Raw genomic sequence first — 19,363 nt, 5'->3', positions numbered from 1 at the left:
CAAGTTTTGTTCCCATTAAGAATTATTAGTGCTTGGTTCTTGACATTTGAGCCAACTACCATCACCATCATCAGATGAAAATGGTTTCTCATTATTTTAATTTGTGTTTATTCAATTATAGTGAGGTTGGAACATTTGTATTTCTTCCACCTGCTCATATCCTATGCCCATTTTTCAACTCATCCTTTCCATATTGATCTGTAAGAGCTCTTTATATACTAAGGATGTTAATTCTTTGCCTTTAATATGCATCGTACATAGTTTTCCTAGACTGTAGGAAAATGTGTTTTTTTTTTTTTTAAGATTTTATTTATTTATTCGACAGAGATAGAGACAGCCAGTGAGAGAGAGAACACAAGCAGGGGGAGTGGGAGAGGAAGAAGCAGGCTCATAGGAAGAGCCTGATGTGGGGCTCGATCCCATAATGCCGGGATCACGCCCTGAGCCGAAGGCAGACGCTTAACCGCTGTGCCACCCAGGCGCCCCGGAAAATGTGTTTTTAAAAATATTAACATTTACACGGTTATTTTATTCCTCAAAAAAATTTAGGAATGGGTAGGGAATGTAACAAATTGACCAAATGTAGAATTATTTTTATTTACTATGAACTTAAGCATCTTTAAAGAAAAAGAACTGCCTAACGAAATTTAAAATTTTATTATCAGCACTCAAAACTCTCTTCTGAACTTTGCTACATATATATATTATATAGCTGATCTCATTATGCACAAAATGTGCATTGTTCTTAATCCACCATTCCATATCTGCTTTCCATAATCAGCACAGTTATAAATATAACTTTTAATTAACTCTATGCCATAATGCAATTTTTAATTATCAGCATGACTTAATAAATTTCATTTAGTTCTCATAGACCATTTAAGATCTAATTTTTCACTGGAATAAACAGCATTGCTGTGAACATCCTTGTATAAATTCTTTTTGGTTTCTTTAGAGTTACATTTTTAAATCAGGCTCAGAAATAAAACTACTCAATAATCAGAGGAAAAAGCATGATGCATTTAGATTTTTAACTGTTCTCTGCCAGAGAACACTCCAGACTCATTCAACATGTATTGAATCCCAGGCATTGGAGTGTCACCAGCAGTGTTTAAAAGGGCTTATTTCCCTAATTCTCCACCAACATGGGTTTTGATAAGTTTATTTATTCTGGCTAAGTTTACAGCATTGTGGTATCTGAAGTTATTGTAAATGGCACTTCCCCAGAGCTGGCAAGTCTGTGCAAGAGCCACATGATCGTCCCATGTCTATTTCCTTCACTTACAAACTTCACCTCCTTTATCCCTTGTGGGATCAGATGCAGCAGTGGAACTCCAACGCTTATCTCTATTCTTTCTACAGTGGCTGGAGAGCTTTTAGATATAATTCACATTATGTGTCTTCTTTCCACTCTCTTCAAGGGCAAGAGCCAAGTTTCAGGCAGGTCGGTGTCCCTGGCACATCAGATATGGTCAGCTGCAAAACTAACGTCATAGGGGGCGGCACCCAGGCATACTCTCACTCTCTCCAGGGGAGGATGGCAGGCGAAGCTCTATTCCTGGCTTCTGCTGACTTGGTTCATATCATCCCTAGGCAGCCCTGCCTCTGCATGCTACGTCAACACAGTATCTGTATCTTTCATTTTCCACCAGAAACAGGAGCTGTGGTCAGTGCCACACCTGGCTCTCTGCAGAGGCCTGTGGAGGGCAGGCTTAGGGGAAGAAATGCTCTAGGTTTTCGTCAGAAGAAGGCCTCGTTGTCAGCATGAAGCACAAATATTCTTCTCAGACGAGAGGGGGATGACTGTGCCTCTCGGGAAGATTTGGCAAAGGTTGGAGACATTTTTGATGGGCACAATTGGGGGCACTACTGGCAACTAGAGAGTAGAGGCTGGGGTGTTCCTTAACATCCTACAAGGCACAGAACAGACCTCCACGACAAAACTGATCTGATCCGAAACACCAGTCGAGCCAAGGTTGAGAAATCTCTTGTTCGAAAGCAAAGTAGCTGCTCTCTGTGCTTCTCCTGAACCCAAACTATTAAACCGAAGAAGGGTATCCAGTATTACAAACTGGAACGGACTGACTTCAGTCTTATGTAGATAGGGAAATTTCATTTGAGATTTATGTTTCACTGCAGCGTTTCATATGACATTTCTCTCGTGTGGACCCAGAACTAGGCTACCGAAGCCCAAGCAATGTAAGCACCAGCCACAGCACACACTGGAAGCTGCCGCCACAGCACACACCAGAAACACACACCGGAAACTCACTCGGCAGCACGCCTCACTGAGCACTCCCCACCACCTCTCACCTGAGGGTTCCAGTGAGATGGGAGAGCCAGTTAGAAATTCTCGGGAAGCCTGTACAGAGCAGCAGGAATTAGAAGAGAAATGATGCAGATGTTTGTATATGACCCTGAGGTAGGGGGTGGGAGCCGCTGAGAAATGGGAAGAGGACTACCTGGCCAGGCTGGTTTGGAATCAGACCCTGGAGTCCCCAGAGCCAGCTCCTAAGATGCCCCCTGCTTCAGGTGAGCTGGGTAGTGGCTGGTTCTCAACATTTAAAACCTTCTGCTCAAGTGTATTCAAAGCAGCTTATGCTCAACAGTAAACCAGACTGAACGATAACAGGGCTTACCGGGGGTGCTGGCGGTGGGGGAGGGGGAGGAGCCCCCAGGGGTGGGGGAGGCGGAGGCAGAGGAGGAGGTGGTGGTGGAGGTGGCACTGGCATATGTCACAGCGTTGGTGTCTCTTGCTTCTGAATGGTCCCAGGAGAATGGGTTCTGCCCTGAAAGGGAGAAAAAGAGACAGTTTCAAATTTGGATGTCTTTATTCACGCACCGGTAATACAGTCCTGCAGACACGTGGATTTAATGGATAGCTTCTTTCTTTCACTTGTCCACTCATTCATCCTTCCTCTCATTCTTTCTTTCAATAACTACTGAAGGCCCCCCTGTGAGGCAGGCACTGTGTCAAGTGCTAGAAACAAAAGAAGTAGCTAGATTAGGGCGCCTGGGTGGCTCAGTGGGTTAAGCATCTGCCTTCCGTTCAGGTCATGATCCTGGGATCCTGGGATCCAGTGGGGGAGCCTGCTTCTCCCTCTCCCTCTGCCTCTCCCCTCTGCTCGTGCTCTTGCTTGCTCTCTCTCTTTCAAAGAAATAAAATCTTTTTTTTTAAAGTAGCTAGATTTTATTGAGAATTAGGTGATAGAACTGATAAAATTTAGCTATTTATGTTTCAATATAAATAGAATATATAAATATGTCAATGGCGACACCTCATTCCATAACGATTTTTCCAAATAACTTCATTCTATCTTCTTAGCATTAAACTTTCAGTTTTACCATTTCCGATGCAATTTAAAAATATTCTGTACATACTCCCATTTTCTTAAGCAGAGCAAATGGAATGAAATCTAACCTTTCAGAATGTCACAGGCTCAACGTTACTCACGATGCCAGCCTTGAAAAACGCTTGCAAAGTGCATTAATCCTTTTCCTGCTTCCTTCTTTTCTTTCAGCTCTCACTTTTCTTATTGTGGCTGTGTTGTTGTTTCTATACAATCTGGTATTTGCTACATAGAGGGCTTTGGAGCACAATTATGCAAATATGGTTATGTTTCAAACAGTTAATATTACAGGATGTCTGATCTCCAAATAAATGCGGTCTTTCTCTGTGGAGTGTGTGTGTGTGTGTGTGTGTGTGTGTGTGTGTGTGTATGTGCATCTTAGAATCCACATCAGGACACACTGAAAAAGCTTAAAATGTATACTAAAGAAAAACCCCAGAGTTTACAAGAACGAGGAAAACCTATATGAGAATCTAACAATTTAAGTGGAAACAGAAATAAACATCAAACTTAGGCAGGGTGGTTTTGTGTTCCTTCTGTCTCTGTAGTTAGTGGAAGGCCAGAACAAGGCCTGTGGCCATTTCTTTAGCTTTAAACTCCTGCGGCATTTGTATTCTTCCATGGTAATATTCTTATCTCTTAGAGGCAAAAAGCAATTATGTAACCTGGTACTTTGTTCTTAACCTAGTCCCCTGGATTTTGCTTACTTCAAACATGTTCTCTTTACCTTTGTGGATAGTGGCTGCCATGTGACCAGCTAATCACATTAATTTCCTCTAAGGTCAGTAGTTTAATCCCAATTTTATAGGTAAGAAAAATGACATTCAGAGATATTAAGTACTTGGCCCCAAATCCCACACAGCTAGTAATGGGTGGACCTGGGGTTGGAACCCAGGCTTATTAGGCTCTGAAGTCCAGCCTCTTCTCAACATGACTTTTTTTTTTGTGGTAAAATATGCATAATACAAAATTTATTATTTTCATAATTTTAAACTGTACAATTCAGTGGCATCAAGTACATTCACAATGTTGTGCAATTATCCCCACTATCATCTCCAGAATTTTTCATCATCCCAAACAGTACCCATTAAATAATAACTTCCCATTCCTCCTTCCCCTAGTCCCTGGTAATTTCTATTCTACTTTATATTACTGTAAATTTGCTTATTCTAGGTACCTTAAATACAGTATTTGTCCTTTTGTGTCTGGCTTATTTGTCTTCAAGTTTCATTCATGTTGTAGCATGTGCCAGAATTTCCTTCCTTAATTGTATGTATACACCACATTTTGTTTATTCGTTCATCTGTTGATGATACTTGGGTTGCTTTCACCTTTGGGGTACTGTGAATACGACTATGAACACTGGTGTACGAGTATCTCTTCAAGACTCTGCTTTCAATTCTTTTGGGCCTATACCTAGGAGTGGAATTGCTGGATCATATGGGACTACCCTGTTTTCAGCAGGGTTAAGAACCCCCTAAAATTGTACAAAAATTTAAAGTGGCACCTGGGTGGCTCAGTTGGTTGAGCACCCGACTCTTGATTTCAGCTCAGGTCATGATCTCAGAGTCATAAGATCGAGCCGCGCATTGGGCTCCTCACTCAAAAGGGAGTCTGCTTGAGATTCTCTCTCTCCGTCTGCTCCTCCTCCCACTCATGCATTCACTCTCTCTCTCTCTCAAATAAATAAATCTTTTCAAAAAATTTAAAGTGGTATAAGATACATGTAAGTTCAACTTTCACGTAGAAAGAATCCATGATAGTTTTCATAAGAGTTGCAAAGAGGTTCATGAGCTGATCACTGTAAGAGACCACAATTTTCTTATAAAGTATCTCCCTCAAAGTTACTAGCACCTGATAATTTTTGTGTCACTGTTTCTTTCCGTCATAGTAAAACAGGAACAGAAAGACTGAAAAAAATAATACTCTTCAGAGTCCAGATAATAAAACTATACTAAAATTGAGCAGAGGTCCCAGGCGGTAGTAGATACTTCTTCAAAGTAGTGTCGATGTTATTTTATTATACAATAAAATAAATTGTGTGTATTAGACAATAATGTAGAGTCAGATAAAGCTGGCATTTTACTGGCTGAATGCTAAAGCAAGTTGGATGTGAGCCCACAGTTTAGTTGGAACAAATATGAATGATCAGTTATTTGTATTTTAACAATGTCTTTCATAAAAAGCACTGGCTATATCTTTTCGTGATCCTTAATTCAGTAACAAAATAATTTCAGTCAAAACTTTACAATAGGGATTAAAGGGTTGGCTGAAGTATCACAAAACAAGAGAAAACATAGAGGTCTCATTACATGAGGATTATCAGAGGAGACAGAGCTGCTTCCCTCGGTGAAGAACCGGAAAGGGATTAGAAAAGTAACTTTAGAAACTTAAATGCCACTTACCTAAGGGTTTTGTCATTTATCTAAGGAAAAATGACCACAGGAAGTAATTAAAGAGAACTGTGGCAGAGCTATTCATGTAACCCCTTAGCACACAGCTGGATTATATTTCCCAGCATCCTCTGTGGTTAGATGTGACTATGTGACTGGGCTCTGGCCAACAGAATGAAGGTAGGCGTGATGTCTTCCACGTGTAGGTTGGCCCATAAAGACCTTCTACCCACAACTTTCCTCTCTTCCTCCATCCACTGGCTGGAAGGAAAGGTCTAATGTGTGGGCTCAGCCACAAGATATAAAGAATCTGGGTTCCTGACTCACCTCTTTAAGGCCATCTGCCAAACACTCGATTGGATTTTACAAAAATGAAAAATAAACTTTTACCGTATTAAGTCAGGGAGAGTTTGGAGTTAATTTATTAGAGCCACTAATTTTGAAGCTATCGAATACAGGAACTTAATAGAATATAGCCAGTTCTCATTATTTGTGGTAGTTATATTCTATAAAGTTGCCACAGACACTGAGTTAGCAAAAACTGAACCACTGCTCTTCACAGAAACACAGGGTCAGACTGCTCTGGACATCCAGTCACAAGACTTTTGTAAACTCACTAATATAGAATCTTGTTTTACGTATGTTTCTGTTTAAAGACACCTTATTTAGTGGCGCCTGAGTGGCTCAGATGGTTAAGCATCTGCTTTTGGCTCAGGTCATGATCCCAGGGTCCTGGGATCAAGCCCCACATCGGGCTCCCTGCTCAGCAGGAGCCTGCTTCTCCCTCTCCTACTGCTTCTCCTGCTTGTGCTCTCTCGCTCTCTCTGTCAAATAAATAAATAAAATCTTAAAAAAAGACACCTCACTTAATATATTGTACGTACATTAGCTTGAACTCATGCCAACAGCGTTATACCTCATGCCTGAATGAAGGTTCTCTAACACACATTTTCTCGCAGCCTTTTTGTGCTCAGCAACCCTAGAGAGCACTTCAGCGTTATATTTGGAAGGGTCAGCGAACTCACTGACAATCAACACAAAAGTTTAAAAAACGTGGCACTAAACAGAATGTGCAAAGAACACAGGTTTACAGTATGAGAGCTGGAACAAGACTGCAGAGTCCTGCCTTGTTCCACCTCAGCTGGGAACGCATGTGTGCATGGGGTGACTCCAGTTTTTCCTCACTCTGTACGTTTCCTCCAGCAACCATGATGGTGCCTGTGAATACTGACTTTGGGGTTGCAAATAGAGTTCAATGAGTAGATGATCAGCAAACTATGGCATCTGTGAATAATGAGGATTGACTCTATAACTTTTTGAAGCCCCTAGATGGGCTCAGCCCTGCATTAGGTACTTATAACACAATGTTCTGTTTAATCCCTCAACGACTCTATGGTAGACATCAACATTTCCTACGATGGGGAACCAAAGTCGGAGACATCACCTAGTTTCTACCAAATTTCAGATAGAGTACCAGAAATGAGTTAAGGCTCTGGCCTCTCTGATCCAAAACCTCATTTTTTTGTTTTAATAACTTGGTGTCATTCAGGTCATGTGACTTCTCTACTTCCACCTGGCAAAGATTTTTAAATATTTCTGAGACTCTCAAGTAAAAGGGACCTTATACAGGGAAATATAATTCTTCCACTTGCTGCTCCTGAATGGAGGCATCCTTGCTCTCCATTTAATTTTACCTTAAGAAATCTGAGAGGAATTAGGTGCCGCTGGGCTTCTGTCTTGCTGAACTCACCAGAATGATTATTCAAACTCCTCTAGGATTAAAGGATATTTTTACGTGTGGGACTTGATGGCTGTGAAGGCTTTTTCTTGACAGATAAAATAATTAAGCAATTACCTAGAGAAGTATTCGTTAAAATCTGACAGTTAAGAATGCAGAGCTCCAGGAAGTCACAGGCTGTACCCATGAGCTCTTTGAAGCTTTGTGCTCTCCCAACACACTTAAAACTGTTACTTTGCTCTGTAATGTATTAAAAAAAAATGCCTAGGATAAAAAAAGCCAGATTCTCAAAGGCTTTTTTATATTTTCTCCCGACTCAGGAAGTAACTCTGAAAAACAGCATTGAGATGCAGGTTAGATATCCAAGCACCCTTAGAAGGTGGGGAACTAATGCCCCTTCCATGTGAGACCCCTGAGTATAGGGGACAGTGCTGTTCTTCCCGTCAGACCCATGTCCTACTTGTGCCTCGGCTTTTCCCAGCTGTGTGGCCTTGGTCAAGTCACTTAGCCTCGGGGGGGGGGGTCCCGTTTTCTTTATCTGTAAAATATCTACAATGCTTAACTCTTAGTTTGTCATCAGGACTAAAACAAAGACTATACATGCAGAGTTTTATTACAGAGGTCGTGACACACATCAGACACTTAACTGGAAGCTATATTCATCATCATCACACCACCAACACCTGCATCACCACAAATAACTACAACAAAAGGTGGAGTAAGACGCATGCCCCAAGAGGGCTGTGGAGCACAAAGGAATGTCACCATCGATTCAAACATGAGGAGGGCGGCGGGGCAGGGGCCGGGGAGGGGCAGTAAATAAACGTCTGGTAGAAGCTATTGCATTCTTCAGCAGGTGAAAAGGTGGCTACAGGAGGCCGTTCTGGTTAGAGGGAGTAGCACATAAGCAGAGATACAGAAGTGGGAGAATGCAAGCAGCCTGGGAGGTTCTGCGTGTGTGGTGGAGGAGAGAAAAAGGCTAGAATCACAGAGGGGCTGAAATGACACTCCACTATTCCGCAAGTGTCTCTTCTCTCGGGGAGGGGTGGACATCTGTCTCATCGTGGCTATCCGCCATCTTTTGAACACTTTTCCTATGCCTGAGGAATTTCTCACAGGAGTCCTGCCTCCCTCAGCCAGAAGCCAGGAGCTCTTTTGCCCAGAATCCCTTGCAGGCAGGGAGCCGACTTGTGACCACTGAGTCAGAGGTGAGGAAACAGTGGGTGGACAAGGTGTGGAGGGGCCCTGGCTCACAGGAGTGACAGCCTGGGTCTGCAGCAGGAGGCCCCCCCTTGCAGTGGGAATGCAAGCCCAGTATTGGCCCCATCTTCCCAGTTTTCCCCCAAAGGCCCCAAATCCAGGTGTTTGTGTGAAGTCCAGTTTTGAAATGTGGGTAACAATTCAAAAAGCATTTTTAAAAATCAGTGGGCCAACAGAACATACCTGCAGGTCACACAGGATCCACAGACTGCCACAGTGCAACCTCTTTACCAGGAGCTAGCGGGCTTGAGGGAGGTGGGGGTAGGTGATGAACCCTTCTTCCTACTCCTCTGCTCCCCTTCCTTCCCCACCTGATCCAGAAATAGATGCGGACTGGGCTTGCCCAGCTTGTGAATATAAAAAGTTCTATAGGTACATACACCAACTGAGCTTTTTCAGAGAGAAATCGCTTATGGTAAACAATTTTACACACTAGGTGCTTTTGTCGAAACTACATGCTCCCTTTTTTCCCCCATAGTAGTTTGTCAGATTACAGTTGTTAACAAGTAGAATATGTGCCTATTTTAAAAATATAAGCAAGAAGGATTACTGCTACTATTTGACAAAAGCTTCTTTTGCTGGTTCTTAAAATACATTTCAATAGGAATCAGAAAATAAAGTTCTCTGTGCACTCATAACTTTTTATATTTTGTCACTGTTCCACCGAGTCTCTTACTTCTTTGGCTATGAAATGGAGGAGGCGAGCAGAGATTTCTCACCTCTGAACTTCTTTTTTTTTTTTTTTTTTTTAAAAGATTTTATTTACTTATTCAACAGAGAGAGACAGCCAGAGAGAGAGGGAACACAAGCAGGGGGAGTGGGAGAGGAAGAAGCAGGCTCATAGCGGAGGAGCCTGATGTGGGGCTCGATCCCATAACGCCGGGATCACGCCCTGAGCCGAAGGCAGATGCTTAACCGCTGTGCCACCCAGGCGCCCCTCACCTCTGAACTTCTAATAAAGCCCCATGTGACAGACAACCCATTGCTCCCATTATGGGCTCAGCAGGGTCCTACAGATCAGTCATTTATTTATCAAAGGTGCCTTGTGGCCAGGAAATCACAGCACACAAGTCCATGAGCATACAAGGCAGAAATAAAACATTTCTCGAAAAACACATGGCAAAGTTGCCAAAGCTATAAGGAAAATAAAGAAAATTAAAAAAATATTATCTACAGGTGATGGTGAAAATGATTTATGAGTGATCACTTTCTGCTGTCACTTCCTCATTGTGTGATGAGTGAATTCTTTGGGCATCGCCTTCTCCTGGGACTTCCCACCTATAACAAGATCTCACGTCCCACACACCACCTCTCCTGGTCTACACTGTCCTTGTCTAGGCCAAAGGGAAAGTTGATACCCTCACTGGAATCCTCAATGGTATAAAAGTCCTGGAAATATTTAGCCTTTTCGGGGAGTTGGGGCATGTTGGGCTGAGTAAGTAGGGAAGCAGGGGACAGGGCAAGGCGAAATAAAAAGCACAGGATAAAAAAATCCTTGACCATTTGTGTTCTAGAGCATAGTAAAACAAGTGAGCGCTGACATAGCCGTTACTATGTATCGGATCCTGGTGTTTTTTTTTTTTTATATTAACCCATTTAAGCCCCACAACAGCCCAACCAGATAGATACTACTATTGTCCCCATTCTTTAGATGAGGAAACTGACGCACAGAAATGTTAAGAAATCTATCCAAAGTCACATAGTGAATTAGTGGGGGAGCTGGCATTCAAACCTAGGATGTCTGGCTCCAGAGTCCATGCTCTTAAGTACCATACTAACTTAAGTCACTTAAAAACACACGGTTTTTACTCTGGAAAACAGTATGGAGGTTCCTTAAAAAGCTGAAAATAGGGGTGCCTGGATGGCTCAGTCTGTTAAGCGTCTGCCTTCGCCTCAGGTCATGATCCCAGGTTTTGGGATTGAGCCCTGCGTTGGGGTCTTTAAATACTGAATGTATGTATGTATGTATGTATGTATGTATGTATGTATTTATCTTTTTGACACAGAGAGAGAGAGAGAGCACAAGTTGGTGGAACAGCAGGCAGAGGAAGAGGGAGAAGCAGGCTCCCTGCTGAGCACAGAGTCTGATGTGGGACTTGATCCCAGAACCCTGATCATGACCTGAGCCAATGACAGAGGCTTAACCAACTAAGCCACCCAGGTGCCCCAATAAATAAAACCTTAAAAAAAAAAAAGGTTAAAAATAGAGCTATCCCATGACCCAGCAATTGCACTACTAGGTATTTATCCAAAGGATACAAACGTAGTGATTCAAAGGGGCAAACACACCCCAATGTTTATAGCAGCAATGTCCACAATAGCCAAGATATGGAAAGATCCCAGATGTCCATCAACAGATGAATGGATAAAGATGTGAGATATATATATTATAATGGAATATTACTCAGCCATCAAAAAGAATGAAGTCTTGCCATTGTTACGTGGATGGAACTAGAGGGTATTATGCTAAGTGAAATAAGTCAGCCAGAGAAAGTAAAATACCATATTTCACCCATGTGGAATTTAAAAAACAAAACAGATGAACATAGGGGAAGGGAAGGAAAAATAAAATAAGATAAAAACAGAGAGGGAGGCAAAACATAAGAGATACTGAACTCTAGGAAACAACCAAGGGCTGCTGGAGGGGAGGTGGGTGGAGGACAGGAGTCACTGGGTGATGCACCTTAAGGAAGGCACTGGATGTAATGAGCACTGGCTGTTACATGCAGCTGATGAGTCACTAAATTCTACCCCAATAACTAATAATACAGAATATGTTAACTAAACTGAATTTAAATACAGAATTTAAAATAAAAAATTTAAAAAGCACATGGCTTTTATAGTTTTTGTCACATTCACATACCACCTGAACTTACTTTTAAATACATTTATTTTGCAAAAGAAACTTTAAATTATTGCTATAAATGGAAAACCAGTATCATCTGCCATAAATAGAAGGTAGTAATAAAAATGAATGCAATAATTATTAAAATAAAATGCTATCTATCTACCATCTAAACTCATTTCAGGTTTCCCTGGTGATACTAAACCTTTGTGCTTTGGGAAACAGTGATCTAGAGTGATGCTTCCCAGACTTTAATGGCAATGAATGAATCACGGTGGGGGTGGGGGTGGGGGTATGGATCTTGTGAAAATGTAGATTCTGATTCAGTAGTCTGAGTGGGAACTGAGATTCTGTATTTCTAACAAGCTCCCAGTCAAGACTAACATGCTGGTCTGGGGACCACACTCTGAGTATTCTAGAATGTAAGAAAGGCACAGTGTCCACCCCAGACCTCCTGAATTAGAATCTTTGGGAGTATCTTATCAACAGTGATTTTTGTGCCTGCTGAAGTTTGAAAAGCTCTGTTGCAGAATATCTAGGATGCTGAAAGTCTCTGTCCCATACCATTGGAAGTTGTGTCCTTTACTGAAAGGCTCCTTTTCTATAGACTCATTTAACTTCAGCAGGCTGGATCCATGAAAATGGTATACTGTACTTAAAATTGGAACTGACCCACAAACGTGAAAGGGAAACCATGCTGAGTGCCCATTCACCTCTTACCTAGGTGATTGGGAAGGATGACTTTCTTTCTTTCTTCTTTCTTTTTTTTTAAGATTTTATTTATTTATTTGTCAGAGAGAGAGAGAGCACAAGCAGGAGGAATGTCAGTAAGAGGAAGAAGCAGGCTCCCCACTGAGCAAGGAGCCTGATGCAGGACTCGATCCCCAGACCCTGGGATCATGACCTGAGCCAAAGGCAGACCCTTAACCAACTGAGCCACCCAAGTGTCCCAGGAAGGATTTCTAACACCTGGGAAACCCTGCCCTGATGAAAGTAGCTCTCACATCTGAATCTGCTCAGCCCTGATCAGACATTGTAGTTAATTATCTGGTGAAATGCTGAAAGGACTAATGCAGTCTTATCTATGTGAGATCTAAAATGAAGACACACTTTAACCACAATCTAATAGGAAACCTAGCAAGTCACGCCTGCGATGAGCTCATAAATTGGTTTCCTTCTATAAGGCTCTTACTGAAATGCAAATTTGTTCCCAGATCATTCATTGAACTTGTTATGATATTTGGACAGTATTTGGCGAAGGGAAAAATGGAGATATTGATAATATTTATCATTGACTCAGGTTTTTAAATTATAGCTAAATGCCATGAAAATCATTGTGTGTGCCATTCCCAAGGGGGAGAGGAGAAAATATTGATTTCCTGTCTTTTTCTTTTTTTCCTTTTTTTTTTTTTTTTGCCGTCTTTGAATGAGCTAAAAGAAGAACTAGGCTTATTAAAAATACATGATATTAATCACACATTTATAAGTAAGTCTCATTTTATATAACAGCTATGTTTCTGGAAAATGGCATCTCTAGTTTTGGAAAATCAAGGTATGCTTTAAGGATAGAAGAGGAGTTGATTAAGCAATGGAAACCCGTAATCGATGTGATAAAATAGTGAATCATTTTACACAATAAATTGCCACCTCTTTAATTAATTTATTTGATGATGTTAGATTTTATGAGGAGGGTGTTTTTTACTTTCTAAGGCTAAGGGGGTAACTCTTCACTTAGGATGGTGAGCACTCCCAAAAATGATTTTTTTGAGAATCACTGAGGAAATAACGTGAGGACAGGAGGTGAAACAGGGTTCAAGGCTACAAGACAAATCCTTCCTTTTCAAGTTTCACTTCTGAGACTTTAGTTTAGGTATTTTCACCTTATTCGTACTGCTCCAGCTTGGGCCAGAGAAGGACCAAGCCGATTCTGGTGCCTCCAGTCTCTCGTCCCCCTTGACGTTCTGCTAGAACCCCAGACAATCCGCTGCAGGGAGTCACTCTCATGTCTCACCAGGCAGATCCCTTCCTATGGCAGCAGGCACGGTTCAGTGACAGCCAAGTGACTGGAGGCCACACCTCTCAGGCCACAAGGCATCACACATACTCCTTTCGTGGCTCCTTTCAATGGTGGCAAATTCTACATCTCATCCTCCCCTCTGTTCTACACATCGAGATTTTACCCACACCACACTTGCGACATTTTCTTACGTACCTTTTCTGTATATCTCTGTGTCTTTGTCCATGTGATTCAGGCTGCACAGGACAGCCTCTGCCACCTGGGAAATCCCTACTGATCCTTTAAAACACACTCAGGTGCTAGCTTCTCTGCAGAACGTTCCTCCTCCCCTTGGCAGAGCTAACTGCACGCTGCTGGTGGGAACATAAAATGGCGCCGCTACTTTGGAAAAGTCTCGAAGTTCCTCACAATGTCCAACAGTTATCGTAAGACCCACCAATTCCACTCCCAGGTATCTACCCAAGAGAAATGAAAACTTATGCCCACACCAAAACTGACATGGGAATATTTCTAGTAACATTGTTCTCAAGAGCCAAAATGTAGAAACAACCCAGAGGTCCATCAACTTATGAGGGGATAAACAAAATGGCCATGGGATGAAATATTATTCACAAAAAAAAAAAAAAATGAAGGAAAGACTGACTCATGCTATAGCATGATAAACCCAAAATTCACTATGCTGAGTGAAAAGCCAGTCGCAAAAGGCCACATACTGTATGGTCCCGTTTATGTGAACATCCAGAATAGGTAAATCCATAGAAGTAAAAAGTAGATTGGTGGTTTGTCAGGCTGAGGAGACGTAAGATGACGAATGACTGCTAATGGGTGTCTTGTTGGGGTGATGAAAATGTTCTGAAATTACATGATGGTGATGGTTGCGTGACTCTGAATATTCCAAAAACCACTGAATTGCACAATTTAAAAGAGTGAATTTTATGGCATGTGAATTATAACCCAAGAAGGCTGTTGTTACAAAAAACAATTGGTGCAACATGATTAGTTTCAGGCAAAACGGAATCCAGGGCAAAAAATATTAATAGAAATATGCAGTGCTCTGGAAAAATGAATTAACTGCTTCCATAGGTTATGGACATGTGAAAAGCATAAGAAACCTCTGAAGCAGACTTTCCATGGTTGAAGGGAGTGAGGAGGGTATGAACAAAGCTTTGCCACCAGTGTACATGCCACATACATGAATTATAGGGAGAAGCCGCAAATAGGTAGACCAATTTGGGGATCCACATGAGTGAGGGTGGATATTTATTGAATTCGAATCATGGTAAATGGGATAGAACCAAGAATATTAGTTTGGATGTCTGGAATGGGGTAGAAGAATCAGCCCAGGATAACCCCAGTGCTCCTTGCCAAGACAATCTAGTGTTAAATAAGGATGGGAGAAAGCGTGTGTATGGTGGGGAGGGACATAGACGGACAGGGAGAAGTGGGTTTAATTTGAAGCATATGAGGTGTATTTGGCAAATGGAAATACAGATCTGAAATTTAGGAAAGTATCAGGACTGGTGCTAGTGATTCAGGAATCTTTACATAAGACACTTGGGTATGTTTCATTCTCTCATGCTAATTGTATGAAGATCTAGAAACACATAACATTTTAAACTACTGAGTTGCCTTCTGTAATTTCTAATTAAGTCAGGGACATGGCTTATAATGGCAGTCAGGTGGCTGATCCTGCTAACTGCCTATTCAATAACCATTCCCTCTTCTTCCTCATAGCAAAACCCCTAATTTGTGGGTAGGGTAGTGGCAGTTGCAATTTACCCAGCTAAAAATATTTGATTTCTCAGACTTCCTTATATTTTGAGCAACCATGCGCAAAATCTTGGCCAACGAGATGTAGGTGGAAATAGCTAGGGAGGGCATCACTTTCTGAATAAAGAGGTAACACCTCCCTAAGGGAAGGGCCCTCACTCTGGATATTTACACCTTCCTTTTCTTCCTGATTGTAAGCCCAGAGATACAGCAGCCATCTTGTGACCATGAGGCAACCAGATGTAAGACAAGGTCCTACAGGCTAAGGACGGTGAATCAGGAAGATGGAAAGCATTGTTTGAGCTCCTGCATCAGCCCTGAACTGCCTTTCTTGGGAGTCTAGTCTGGTTCCCTAACACAAACTTGTATCTGTTTAAGCCAGATTCTGATGTGTATGTTGTTCCTGTTTCGTTTGTTTGTTTTGGTAGCCGAATGCAATCTTAACTGATACGAGTCACATTTGAACTACTACATATATTAGTGTTATTGTATACATTAGTATTGTATTAGTACATAACATACATATAGTGAGACTACAAAGACATGACCATCTCATTACTAAAAATAAAGTTTAAAAACAAAATATTATTTTTTAAAAATATTTTATTTATTTGAGAGAGAGTGAGTGAGAGAAAGAGAGCAGGGGGTTGGGGGGAGAGGGAGAGGGAGAAACATACTCCCTCCTGAGCAGGGAGCTGACATGGGGCTTGATCCCAGGATTCCAGGATCATGACCTGAGCCGAAGGCAGATGCTCAACTGACTAAGCCACCCAGTGCCCCCAAAATATTTATTCTTACCACCAGGAAGTACTGAAAGCATTAAGGGGCTTAAGAGGTAGTATAGAGCACTGGATCTTTCTTTTTCCAAACAGTGTGATAAAATTTGCAACTAATATGAGACTACCATACTAAGAAAATTCATGAATACATACTCTATTAATGAGCATATGTGCAGGAAACACCATTCTGGATGAGGTAAACTGAGCTGGCATATTTAAATGGCTTTAGCCAAAATGCATGTTCTTAAAGATGGATTGTTCACATGATTCTCACAAGAATTATAATCTGTGGAAGAAAGAATCTTTCTACTCCCCCAGGCCCTCAGTAAACATAGCTAAGAACGTAGCATGTCCTCAAACCACAGCTTTCTGGCCCTTCACAGAAGAGCTTTGGCTGGACTGTGCTCTGGGATTATGTCTCCGGAACTGCAGTCCATAATGTTCTAGGAAACATTTATTATTGCCTTCTACCACAAAACTTCCATTGTCTTCACGGCTGGGACCACGTGGAACACTTAGATCTCTATGGCAACAGTGATTGCTTTGAAGACCTGCCAGGAGAAAGTTATCCCAGGTTTTAGGACCCGGAAAAGCTGTGCAACTGATCTGTTTTTATCTCATGGTTACTGTGGATCAAATAACTATTTGTGTTTTCCTCTTTGTTTTGGCTACTGGGAAGCTCTGACAAATTTTTAATCCTCTCTCCAGAAACTATACTGGACTTTATAGTAAACTCATCTCTAGAAACTACCTGCACCTTATGATACACTCTTATTCTCGAAATTACCTCTGATTTTATCTTGCTTTCCGGCATGTATGTTCTCTTTAGCCTGGTTTCACTCTCTATTAATTTTATGTTTACCATCTGTTCTTGTGAACTCCTCAAATGCTTTATGGAATAGGAAATTATTTAAGGCAAACAACTTTTAAAAGCATCAGATAATAGCAGCTACTTTATTGACCATTGCTATGAAGGAGGTGTTGTTCTCAGCATGGAACCTATCTTATTTACCCTTAATATGAGATAATTACTATTATTATGCCCATTTTACAGATGAGGAAACCGAGGCACAGAGAAGTTATTTGTCCAGGATCATACAACAAATAAATGGTGATTCAAACCCGTGTATTCCGAATTACAAAATTTCTACAAAAAAGAAATAATAATACTGAATTTCTAAAAGAAGCAGAGGCCTTCTGATTTTATAGGCTGAGCTTAGCATCCTTCAGCTTTAAAGGCGATACCTATTATACATCTTGTCTATAAAGTCATGCCTGATGATCCATATCAACAGAGAGGAATGAGAAAGTAAAAGTCAGAAGGGCAGATCATCCAAAAATAATTGACTTTTGATTTTAGAACATAGAGGCTTTCATTCATTCGCTCACTGTTCATGCAGTACTCATCATGTGCCATGCATGGTCAGGCTCTGGGAACACAGATGAAGCAGACAAGCACCTGCCCTTCAGGAGCTCAACTGCAATGAGCGAGAGTCAGGGAGGCAAAGGGTACCTCGGGGTTATAAATGGGCTGATAGCAGACCAGAGCAGGGTGTGACATGATCACTCTATGACCAGATTAGCCCTTGGTCTCTATGTCACCATTGATAATGGGAGTAAGAAGAATCAGTTTCTTTGTAGGGCTATTGTGATGATTTCATACAAAGAAAGTGCTTAGCCTAGGCTGGCATGAACTATGTGTTCAGTACGTGTTAGCCTTTAGCTCTTAAGGCACAGTGGACAGCAGCCCGGGATCCTGCTTTGTCACACAAACATACTCGTATGGACACATGTTCTGGAAGCTCAAGAACTGAGGCTGGCTACTGCTTCCTCTGAGCTCCTCCCTAGGAACTGACTAACTTATAGTCCATAAGCACTCTTTTCTGGATGTCACCATCTCAGATTCAGCGTCTTGCTGGACTATATCATGCACACATGCTGAATACTCCTTCAAGTTGCACTGGACAATCTTCCATGGTACCCGGTCCATATAATGCCCGCCTGGCATTTCCCCTCACATTTGCTCTGCTCCACTCTATCTCGTAGGCACTTCAACCTGGCAGGTAACCACACGATTCCCCGGCTGCATAACGGGTCAGGTTCCCACTTGAACAGGTCTAAGGAAAGACCCAACTAGAATTGCAAAAGGGGAGCCTCAAGTGCATTACTGGCTGACGCCGGTAGGAAAACATATGTGCCGCACCTGCTCGGCATCAGCTGGGAACAGTACGTCTCTTCAGTTTTGTGCAGTGGCTAAATAAGAAATAACTAATCATTTTCTCACCAATCCTAACTCCTATTTAATAGTTCCCTCTCGAAGTTTGTTTTGTCAAGCTATCAGCAAAGTCAGTCAAACATTACGATTCCTTTCTAAATATTCCAGCAGCCAGATGGCAGGAACACTACTGTGACAAGGCAAAACTCGCCTAAAGATAACTTCGTGATGCATAATCATGCTTGATGGCACTCGGCTAAGCAGATTCACCCAGAGAAACCTCTTCACTTGCCCCACTTAACCCACGTTCTTTACACCAAAACTTGATAATTCCAAGAATAAGGCAAACATTCAACCCTGCAATATGATACTGGCTGGTAAAACAAACACCGTTTCTACTTCTTACTAAGGTCTGAATTTTAGGCAGAAATACAAAATCACTAGAAGACCACACACATCAGCATAAGATTTCTCTCTAGATAGGTTACCGTACGTTAAAGTTTCAAATGCTTCTGCACCAAATTTAATGTATATTTACAACATGTTGGCTAGAAAACGACTTTTCTTCCGCTGCCGAGTTATTTCTGTAGAGTGTGTGGCTTTTTGTTGTTTTCGTTTTTACTTGAGTGTTAAGAAAAGTATCTTTATAAATTGTACGATGTAGGAAAGTTGACTGTTCCTCCCTGGTGAAAATTCTACTATGTGTTCTCCTCTAGAGTTAATTATATTTTGGTTTCTCATACCTTTGCTAGGTTATATTATTCAGTGTGTGTGTGTGTGTGTGTGTGTGTGTGTGTGTTTGAATAACCGCAAAATCACAACCTGTTCTATATGGTTTCTGAACAATAAATCTCCTAAAAAGAGCGTTGGCAGGCTAGGCCAGCTGGCTTTCTCCTGTTTCTAAAACTGTATGTTCTTAGACACACGCGCTTCCTCCATCCCTTCTGCTGCTGGCTAACTTCAGTCTGTGACACAATCTCACACGCACAATTATAT

General features: G+C 41.6%; 1 protein-coding gene across 2 annotated transcripts in view; it reads right to left on the bottom strand.

The window, feature by feature from the left end:
* Positions 1-19,363, bottom strand: part of WIPF3 (WAS/WASL interacting protein family member 3) — an 82,449-nt gene that overhangs the window by 60,954 nt on the left and 2,132 nt on the right. For both annotated transcript variants that reach the window (XM_057304292.1, XM_057304293.1), the window contains exon 2: positions 2,640-2,789. In XM_057304292.1, coding sequence (XP_057160275.1) covers positions 2,640-2,732 — 93 coding nt within the window. In that variant the 5' untranslated portion in view covers positions 2,733-2,789. The remainder of the gene's footprint in view (positions 1-2,639; positions 2,790-19,363) is intronic.

Source organism: Ursus arctos, unplaced genomic scaffold (assembly GCF_023065955.2).
Source record: "Ursus arctos isolate Adak ecotype North America unplaced genomic scaffold, UrsArc2.0 scaffold_3, whole genome shotgun sequence".
In the NCBI taxonomy this organism is placed as follows: domain Eukaryota; kingdom Metazoa; phylum Chordata; class Mammalia; order Carnivora; family Ursidae; genus Ursus; species Ursus arctos.
The sequence above is the reverse complement of the archived record's forward strand: the minus strand, read 5'-3'. Positions and strand labels throughout refer to the sequence as shown.